General features: G+C 64.2%; 2 protein-coding genes across 6 annotated transcripts in view; one reads left to right on the top strand and one right to left on the bottom strand.

The window, feature by feature from the left end:
* Positions 1 to 541: 541 nt before the first annotated feature.
* On the bottom strand, positions 542 to 6,668 carry MIEF2 (mitochondrial elongation factor 2). Of its 4 annotated transcripts, none has more exons than XM_070394412.1 (4): positions 6,626 to 6,668; positions 3,461 to 3,613; positions 3,081 to 3,261; positions 542 to 2,576 (listed from the first exon to the last, which is right to left on the bottom strand). In XM_070394412.1, exons 2-4 carry the CDS (start codon positions 3,605 to 3,607, stop codon positions 1,522 to 1,524), a joined length of 1,383 nt encoding a protein of 460 aa, XP_070250513.1. In that variant the 5' UTR covers positions 3,608 to 3,613; positions 6,626 to 6,668; the 3' UTR covers positions 542 to 1,521. The 4 variants fall into 4 exon arrangements, with proteins under 4 accessions (XP_070250513.1, XP_070250515.1, XP_070250512.1 ...); XM_070394414.1 differs by lacking the exon at positions 6,626 to 6,668 and adding an exon at positions 5,723 to 5,790; XM_070394411.1 differs by lacking the exon at positions 6,626 to 6,668 and adding an exon at positions 5,140 to 5,260.
* The window catches only part of FLII (FLII actin remodeling protein), a 12,794-nt gene continuing 9,304 nt past the window's right edge, over positions 6,201 to 9,690 (top strand). For both annotated transcript variants that reach the window (XM_070394408.1, XM_070394407.1), the window contains exons 1-4: positions 6,201 to 6,305; positions 8,007 to 8,117; positions 8,389 to 8,460; positions 9,537 to 9,617. In XM_070394408.1, the coding sequence (XP_070250509.1) occupies positions 6,243 to 6,305; positions 8,007 to 8,117; positions 8,389 to 8,460; positions 9,537 to 9,617 (327 nt within the window). In that variant the 5' untranslated portion in view covers positions 6,201 to 6,242. The remainder of the gene's footprint in view (positions 6,306 to 8,006; positions 8,118 to 8,388; positions 8,461 to 9,536; positions 9,618 to 9,690) is intronic.

Genomic DNA, 9,690 nt, shown 5'->3' with positions numbered 1-9,690 from the left:
ACCCTTGCCATAGCCTGAGTGCAGCCATCAGAACCTCCAGAGGCAGCCCAGGATCCTGTCCCCTGTGGCAGCCCTTGGGTGACTACCCTAGGAAGTACACTGGGATGGGGAGACGAGGGGAGAAGCATAGCTGTGGTGGCCACACCCTAAGGGCACAGGGCCTCGTCTGTCATCTGCTGACACGGGAAGCAACCCCCAGCAATGGGGACCCTGACGCACTCGCTCCCCGTCTGGACAGGGAGGTAGAGAAGTCGCATTTCTCTGTCACTCCTGGCGAGAGGCAGCTGCAGCTGGAGGAAGTGCTGGTGGGAGCGTTAGCCCACAGCCTGGCACAATCCCGAAAGCACAGGGGCTTTGAATAAAAAATTCAGGCTTTGGAAAGAAACAAAACCCTGTTGGTTCCCATTACAAAAGCGAGGCATCACACCAGCAACCTTGTCACCTCCCTCCTTATCACCCCTCCAGGTCCATTCCCAGCCCCTCTGGCCCAGCTTCCAGAACTCCAATCAGCTGCTTATGAGACAGCATGAGTCACACGAAGGCTTGTTTTCTCTTTTATTCTTGTTTACATTCTTTGAGGCATAGCTCGGCTTCAGCAAGAAGGATACCCAAGGTAGGAGGACCACAGGGAAGGGGAGGTAGGCCCTCCCTTTCCTATCCCTGACCTCCACCAGGCTGCAGAGAGAACGCAGGAGTCAGCTGAGCTGACCGTGTGGCACTGTCCAGGCCAACCTGCACCGCAGGCCTCCCCCGGAGGGCCCGGCCTCGGCTCTCTGGCTGGGCCCAGTAGCAGCTAGCGAGACACTCTTGGCTCTGGGCAAGGCAGGCAGCACAGAGCCCTGGCTCCCCCATGGGGCAGGGACTCTCGCAGGGCCCTCCAACTGCCAAAGAGAAAACTCACCAGATGGAGGGGAAAGTGCCTTCACAGGTGTGAGGTGGGCAGCACCCCAGGCTGAGCCCCCACTCCCGGCTGGAGGAGAGTTCAACAAGCAAACTAGACCACAGACATCAGGAAACTACGTCAGCCAAAGAGCTGCGTTCCATTCCACGGGTGCCAGGGGACTCCGGCCCATGGGGGATGAACACACACCTGGCATTTACCATCCTGCACCAGACCCTAGAGATGCAGGGAGCTGGCACCCAAGGAAAGCACCAACTCACCCTCAACAGAACGACAGAGCTGGCCTTAGCCCCTGCCTAGCACAGCAGCGCCATCTGCTGTCAGGGGATCCTCTGCTGGTGATGATGGACCAGGCCCAAGGTCCTGGGGTCGGCCCAGAGGACTAAGGGAGTGGGTGTGAGTGGCTGGCATTCCAGGCTGCCTGAGAGGCAGTGCAGCCCAAGCGCTCTGAGCTCAGAGGGTCCCAGTGATGGCTGCCTATGCACATGCTAACCCCCTGGCCTTAGCCAACGCACCCTTTTTTATCCTGGCTGAAAGCAAGAGAAAGGATGCTCTCCAGATCCCTGGGAGAAGCGTGCAGCTCACCAGCATCAGAACACACGCAGCCTGCCCTGCCCCATCTACAGCAGCCCCTCGGGGGCCTGGAGGCCGAGGTACAGCACGTAGCCAAGGTTGTCGATCTCCTCCTGGCACAGGCTGGCGAAGAGATTCACACCAGGGTTGAAATGGCAGGGCAGGCTGGCCCGCTCCAGGCTGCCGAGGAGCAGCTCCACAGCCTGCAGAAAGCGCTCCCCCAAGGCCTCCTCGGCCCAGTCCACCTCCTCCTCTCCCAGACGTAGAACCACCTGGGTCAGGTGGCCCCGGCTCAGCTGCCTCAGGGCCGGATGGCCTCGGCAGACACGACACAGTAGCAGCAGCAGCCGCCGGCGGGTCCCAACCTCACAGCCATCCAGAGCTCGCAGCCTGGCAGCCTCCGCCGGGTACAGATCCTGCAGCCAGAGGTTCCCAGCCGGCCCCTCCAGGGGCCAGGCCACCAGGAGCCGGTCTTCAGCGCTGGCGCCAGTGATGGCCAGGAGCACAGCAACAGTGAGCTCCAGGCGCTCATGCTGCACCTCAAGCAGCAGCTCCTCCGAAGCCACGCTGGGCCAGATCAAGCACCCGAGGAGGCTGCCAATGACTGGCCAGTTGATGGAGGCGGCCAGTACCTTGCGAAACAGCTCCAGCAGGACACGGGAAGAGAGGTAGCCACCCACCAGGAAGCGGTCCCAGGGGCTGCTTCCGCGGGGACAGAATTCAAGCTGAGTCCTACGCACAGCCCAGCAGCGAGGGTCCCTGGCCACAGTGTCCATGCCAGGTACCAGGCTCCACAGACCCGGCTCCAGCACCAGAGGTACCAGGAGACGCACATCGTCAGCAGCCCCTGCCTGCAAGCCATCATAAAGCGGCCCCCCGGGCACAAGCACCCCAAAGGGCAGTTCTGAGAACTTGCTCCGCAAGTAGGCCTGCAGCTCTAGGGCAATGTCGCCAGCCAACTGTTTGGCCAGAGCCACGTGGGACACTGGGATGCTCACGTGGTCTCGCTCGAACGCCAACAGCTTCTCCTGGAATGTCAGGCACAAGAGTCCTGGGGAGGCAAGCTGAGGAGACGACTGAGGGTCAGCACCTGCAGGCCCCTCTGCAGAGTGAAAGGGCCAGGGAACATGTCAGAAGGCCCTGTGATGAGCCACGAAACCTCCCCCAGGCTACCAGGTGTGTCCTGGCCCCGGGCCTCATCCCCCTCACCTGTAAGAGAACCAGCTGAGAAAGAGCACCCGCTCAGGTCCTCACGCAGAAGGACTACTTTGATGACAAGCTCTCACTGCCCCAGCTCCCCAACTCTTTGGGGCCAAAACAGCTCATGCAGAGTGCAGTGCGGTCCTGGACCTCGGTTTCCTGACCTGAGGTCCCCATATCAGAAGGCTACTGCCCTACTGCGATATCACCCCCAAAGTCCACATGCCCCAGTGGTTGACCGAAGGGCAGAAAAACACACCATGGAACATGCAGGGAGCCCACACCCCTGGAGGGAGAGGGGCTTGCACAGGGCACAGTCGATCAGTGGCAGAGCCTGGGCTGCATCTCCTGAGTGTGACCACCAAAGGGGGACCCACCAGGTTAGAGGGGGAGGGGTGCCATTCACCTGAGGCAAAAAGTGAGGGGACTGGGAGCAGCACAGGCTGGCTGGGGGCAGCAAGTGAGGGCCGGGGCTGTGGGCGTGGTGTGGCCTTGAGCAGGCTCAGTTCTTTCCAGCTGTCCTCCAGGCTCGTGGCGTCTGCCTTGGCGTCATCCTCGTCCTGCGAGCTGGCAGCCCTGTCAATGAGCTGCAGGAAGAGTGCACAGGTCAGCGCACTGAAGCCTGGGCAGCACAGCACAGCCCAGGGCGAAGCCAACAAGCTTCTGGGTAGAGAAGCAGACGCCAGCCGTGGGCAGGCCCCAGCCCCTCCCAGGGCCCCGCTGCAGGCCCAGCCCTGTGATCCTCCTCTGGGAGCCCCGGGTGTCACTGGTCCACCATGGCCTTACCCGCTTCACAGCCAGGGTGGCAATACCCAGCACGGCAGCCCCGCCCACACCCAGCACCAGGCGGGCATTGGCCAGGAGGAAGTTCACAGCACTGCCCAGCATGTCGTCGTCATGCCGCTTCCCCCGTTTCTGGAAGAACTCTGCCATGTTTGCCTACAAGAGAGCCAGGGTGCAGGGACCACTGAGTATGGGGCAGCCAGGCAGACGGGGCAGGCGTGGGTGGGCACTCCCGTTGCCATCCTCCTGGGGTCGCTGGCTCAAGCCCACAAGGGGGTTCCTGAGAGTTTCAACAGAAAGCGGCCACTCACAGGGTTTCTTGTGAGGAGAAGGGGGGCTGCCTGAGCCCCCTTCCCCAAACCTGCAAACAACCTACCCCACCCCTGGACAGAGGGGCTCACACAGAAAGCGCCTAAGGCAGGTCAGAGAAGGGCCCAGCACCCCGACCCCAGGATTCTGACATCCCCAAAGACCCCTAAGGAAGGTCTTATCGTCCAGTTTTACAGAGAAACAGGCTGCTGGCCAGTGAGTCGTCAGCACGTGCACCCACGACAGCAAAGCCGCCAGGATCTCGCCCCCCAGAGGCCCCGCGGTCAGGTCCTAGAGGCGCCTGGTGCTGGTTAACTAGGGCGGGCACCCAGGAGGAAGCAAGGCCGGTGAAACCCACGCCCTGGGGCCCAGACAGCCTGCCCTGGAGGGGATCTCAGTGCGGCCAGTTACCTCCAAATCTCGACAGAGCAGCGCCAAGGCAGAGCTGCCAAGTCAAGGACGGGCCGGGGAGATGGCCCGGGCTGCCTGGCAGTGGGTGTGTGACAGCGGAAAAGGCACAGCACTCAGGCTCCAGAGGACTGGCCGGGCCGCGACAGGGGCCTCCCGGGCTGGGGGACACGGGCCGGGGAGCTGTCCCCGCGGTGGGGAGCCGAGCAAGAGGGAAGGTCAGCGGCGGGCCTGCAGCCCCGCTGTCTGCTCAGCTTCCAGGGGCCGGCAGCGGAGGAGGGTGGGAGGTGAGGAGCCCCGAATGGCGGCTGCCGGCCTCGGGTTCCGCCACAGGGACTCCTGCCCTCAGGCCCTGACAGCCGAGGGTGTGTGACCCAGGGCCAAGCCCAGGGACCGGCCAGACACCAGGCAGAGCCGCCTGAGGGCACCTGAGCGGTGACCCTGAGCTCAGGGCCAGCTCTGCGGGCACCAAGGGCTGCTGCCCTCCCTGCGCGGCTGTGGGGGCCAGGGCTGCTGCCAGGCGAGGAGAGGCCCGAACCACGTGGGGACCCGCCCCCCCGCGCCCCCGCCATGTCCCAGACTATGAAATAGGCCCTGGGGGCCGGGTCGGTCAAAGGAGCCAGGAGTCCCCTTAGCCACCTGCGAGGCGCGTTCCCCAGCCCCGTCTGCCCACCCTGAAGGGTCCCGCAGGCCCATCCCGCAGCCTCCAACCCCGGGAAGGGGAGGGCGGACAGGTGGTTAAAAATAGCCCCGGCGCCGCCTGTCCTCTCCCCTCGGCCCAGTCCAGGCCGGTTCACAGGGGGCACGAGGCCCGGGGAAACTAAGTGGGGGCCGGATTCGAACCCCAGCTTGGAGGCCCCAGGCCATCTCCTCCTTCCTCCGCGAGGCCGCGGCCCTGACCGGCGTCCCGCGCGCGCCTCGCCTCGGGCCGGTGACCCCGCGCGGGCCGCTGGCACCGGCCGTACCTGCGTCGTGGCTTCAGCGCACCGACCTCAGCGCACCGGCCGGCGGACGCCCCGCCGCCCGCGGATGGAATCTGAACCCGGGAACCGACGCCGACTCCGAAAAACACGCAGACGAGCAGGCCCCACGTCCAATCAGAGCGCTAAAGACCCGCCGTCTCCCCGAAACACGGAGCGACTCATCCAATGGCCGGCAGGCCACGCCCCCGTCGGGTTGCGCGTCCCTGGGGGCGGGACTTTCTGGTGCGCCGGGTCTTAAAGGCGCCGGGCTGCGTTCCCAGGCGCGCAGCGCGGGGCGGGGCCAGCCCCTCCCCGGAGCCCGCAGGGACGCGCGGGCGCCTGTAATTCGAGCCTCCGCTGTGGGCGCTCTGGGCCCACATTCTTTCCCGGGGCCGGGCGGCCGCGCGGTCGGCTGTCAGGTGACCCTGAGGTCACCTCTGCGAGAGGCCCGCCTGGTGGCCGCGCTATTCTTATCTCTTGGCCGCGGAGCAGTGACTCGGGAGGACTCCCCCACCGCTGCTCCGCGAGGGCCCCTGCACCTGAGAAGGATCGTGCTCAGCCCGTGGCTCACTCGGCGTTTATTTACCGGGGCTGCTGTGCCGACGGAGGGTGTGATGTAGGGAATGTCGACTGCGAGCGGGGTGACAATAACGCGCACCGATCGCGCGCCTGCTGTGTGCCGAGCTGCACCGGCGGCCCCCGTGTGCTCCTGGCGACAACCGTGCGAAGCATTTCCAGGGGGAGCGGCCGGCGCCGGCCGGGGCTTGCCGGGCGCTCGGGGACCTCAGGCCCGGCCAGGCATCGTCGCCACTGCGCCGCCAGGGCCCGCGGGCGGGCAGACCCCGCGCAGCTGTGCCCGCGTCCCCTCGGCTGCGTAGCCCCGCGGGCACCCGGATCCTCGAGGCGCCCCCCGTCCTCCAACAGACGGGGAAACTGAGGCGGGGGAGGCGGCGGCGCAGCCCGCGACGCGCCAGGGCGCCGGGCTAGAGGGGCGCGGCCCGGGCTCCGCCTCTCCGCCGCCGGGGGCGGGGTGAAGGGCGGGGTCGGCCTGGCCCAGCCCGCGGCGCTCCCCGCACCCCGCGCCGCCCGGCAGTGAGCGCGGCGCCATGGAGGCCACCGGGGTGCTGCCGTTCGTGCGCGGCGTGGACCTCAGCGGCAACGACTTCAAGGTGAGCTGGCGCGGCGGGCCGCGCTGCCTCCTCTCCTTCCGTCTCTCCCGCCCCGGCCGCGGGCCCCTTCCTGCCGCGCCCGCCTCCGGGCCTGGGCCGCCGGACCTGGGCGGGGCCGGGGGGGGCTCTCGGGGGCTCGGATCCCCGCCGCGAAGGACCCCCCTCGGCCTCCTTCCAGGCCCGCCCTGGCTGGGAGCCCCGCGGGGTGGGCGGGGAGCCGGCCGGGTGCTGGCGTCTGGGCAGGGGCTCCGCGGCTCCGCCCCCGCCCCCGGCCTGCCTTCCCGGCCCGCGGAGGTCGCGCCCATCAGGCCCCGACTCACCGCCGCGCAGCCGGCAGCCGACTGCCCCCGCGTCTGTGCCCCGCCACCGCCCGGTTCCGGTGCGATCTTGGGCAAGTCACTTCCTCTCCCGGCCTCCGCGGCTTCTCACCCGCGAGGGGCTGAAAAGCCACCCTCTGGGAGGCCCGGTGAACCGGCGGGGAGCGCGGCGGGGAGAGCGGCAGGAGCTGCGGGCGGCGGGGCGGCGGGGCGGCGGGGCGGATAGGCCAGGGCCACCGGAGTCTGCGCCCAGCCGGCCCGCCACTTTGTGGGTGAGGCGCTGCTAGAGCGTCCGGGATGCGGTGGGCAGGGCCAGTGACCGGAGGGGGCGGGCCAGGATGGGGGGCAGAGCTGGCCTGGCACAGGAGGGTCAGCCAGGATGGAGGGAGGGGAGTGGGCAGGCTCGGCTGGAGTTTGTTTAGTGTTGGGGAGCCAGACTGCGGGCCAGGCCTGAGGAGGAGGCAGGCTCTTTCTGCATTGATCCATCATGTGCACACACCTCTGACCCACACACAGGTGACCACCACTCTCCTCTACCTCCATGTCCACCCGCCTCACCCATGTGTCCTTCCCAGATTGGAAGCCTGAGTCTGGCTGGGAGTGTGCTGTGTGGGGAAGGGGCACCAGCCAGGGCCCTGAAGGCATATGCTGCCCAGGCTCCCTGCCATTCGAATTTGGGGACTGACTGACGAATGAGGCAGTGCCTGTGTAGGGGGTAGCTGGGGCCTTGCACTAGGGGTTTGGATCTTGCCACAAATGGCTTGTAGGCTGAGGGCAAGGTGAGGACACAGGTAGGACCTAGGCCAGTGATGGCGAACCTTTTGAGCTCGGCGTGTCAGCATTTTGAAAAGCCCTACCTTAACTCAGGTGCTGTGTCACATGTAGAAATTTTTTGATATTTGCAACCATAGTAAAACAAAGATTATATTTTTGATATTTATTTTATATATTTAAATGCCATTTAACAAAGAAAAATCAACCCAAAAAATGAGTTCGAGTGTCATAGGTTCGCCATCACTGACCGAGGCAGAGGCTCAGGGGGCACCCCCACACTCGGTGGTGCAGGCAGAGCCTGGAGTGCTGAGCACACAGGTGGGTGCTGGAGATGTCACCTGGAACTAGCCAGTTCCATCCAGATCCTCCAGCAAGAGATGACCTTAGGCCCACAGCCATCCTAATGATTACTCATTCCTCACAACGCCTGTCACGAGGGGCTTTCCCAGCCCTCTTTTATGTGAGGAACTGAGGCTCAGAGTGCAGAGTGCCTTGTCCAGGGCCACACAGTCTGTGCTCCCAGAGGTTTCCATGGGCAGTTGGGGGCCATAGAGGGTGGTAGAGCGGGGGCGTTCCTCTCCAGACCAGCCTCACCATCAATGCCCCTCAGGGAGGCTACTTCCCTGAGAATGTCAAGGCCATGACCAGTCTTCGGTGGCTGAAGCTGAACCGCACCGGCCTCTGTTACCTGCCAGAGGAGTTGGCTGCCCTGCAGAAGCTGGTAAGGAGCTGTCAGTGGGCAGGGTGGGTACCGTGGGGGCTGGGGCAGGTGGACAGAGCAGTCCAGAGGAGATGACAGAGAACGGTGTTGACAGGCATGAGCAGAGCTGGCAGAGGGAGATGCTGGGTGTGTGCGGGAGGGGGCTGTAGAGGTGGACTGGCCCGTGTGGCCGAGGGACCCCTGAATGGTGCAGAGTCATGGTGGCAGGTGGAGACTCCATAGACACCCCAGCCCCCCCCCACTGAGTCCCTGCCTCTTCGTCCTGGCCCAGGAGCACTTGTCTGTGAGCCACAACAACCTGACCACACTCCACGGGGAGCTGTCCAGCCTGCCATCTCTTCGGGTGAGTGTTGCCAGAGGCCACCAAGCTTGGGGGTGGGGACTGGAGTGTAGCCAGGGGTATGAGGGCAGGGCCAGACCCCAAGCTGGGCCATCACCCCTGCCCACCCCGTGTCCTTCCTGAAGGGGAGAGAATATAATAATGTCCTGTGTTAAGTAGCCTCTGGGTAAAAAAGAGAAAGTATCCAAAATTCCACCTATTTGGGGCAACGACTACAATAATAACGACTGGTAGTGGCTAAGCACTATTCCATGTGGGTTTTCCTTATAATCCTGACCTCTGCCAAGTTCACAGATGAGGACATTTGCCAGAGGTCACGGAGCCAGGCAGCGGGCGAGCTGGGATGGGGGTTTGGCAGAAGGGGAGGTGGTCAGTGCGGCCTGCGTACACTGCTCCTCTTCATGGAGCTTCCGGTAGCCCAGAGCACAGGCTTGGCCAGACCTTGGGGGCCTCCTCAAAGGCTGTTCCCACCCAAAGCCAAACCCCGAGATGGTAAGGACTCAGGCTGCTTGAGTTCCAATCAGCTCTGCCACTTCCTGCCCGCGTGACCTCAGACAAGTCCCTTCCACTTTCCGGGGAGGTTCCGCGGGAACTGCTGTGAACACCAGGTACCGCACAGGGTGAAGGAGAGGCGGCCACAGCCCGGGCCCTGCTGTTACTTATAATCACAGCACCATTCCCCACTGACCTCTCCTCTCTCCCCCTCAATCTCTCAGCACGTCTGTAATACGAGGTTTCAGTCCTAAGGGGAGAACAAACAGACTCACTCAGTCCACACTGGTCTCTCTGGGCCAACCCCTCCCTGTTCTAGAAGCCGACTCAGAGCTACAGCCCTGTCATGCCCTCTGGAAAGGAGAAGAAGAGGGATATTCTATCAGGAAAGGTTCCCTGAGAACTGGGCTCTGGGGCCCATTTGAGCTGGGCTTTGAGGCATGAATAGGAGCTCATAGAGAGAATGGGAAGACCCTGCCCGGTGGAGGGACTATGTGCAAGGCCGGGGGGGCATTCAGGCCTGGCCTCCAGTGAACTTCCTGAGGGGCGGCCCTCCCTGATCTCTGCTTCTCCTGGTTTATCCCCAGGCCATCGTGGCTCGAGCCAACAGCCTGAAGAATTCTGGAGTACCCGACGACATCTTCAAGCTGGATGACCTCTCAGTCCTGGTCAGTGGCTGCCCACCCACTATGATGGTCCCTGAGGCCATTGTTATCCCCTTTTATAAATGGGAAAACTGAG

The sequence above is a fragment of the Myotis yumanensis genome, unplaced genomic scaffold, assembly GCF_028538775.1.
Source record: "Myotis yumanensis isolate MYYU_CA2020_CCGP unplaced genomic scaffold, mMyoYum1.0.hap1 SCAF_16, whole genome shotgun sequence".
NCBI lineage: Eukaryota > Metazoa > Chordata > Mammalia > Chiroptera > Vespertilionidae > Myotis > Myotis yumanensis.
The sequence above is the reverse complement of the archived record's forward strand: the minus strand, read 5'-3'. Positions and strand labels throughout refer to the sequence as shown.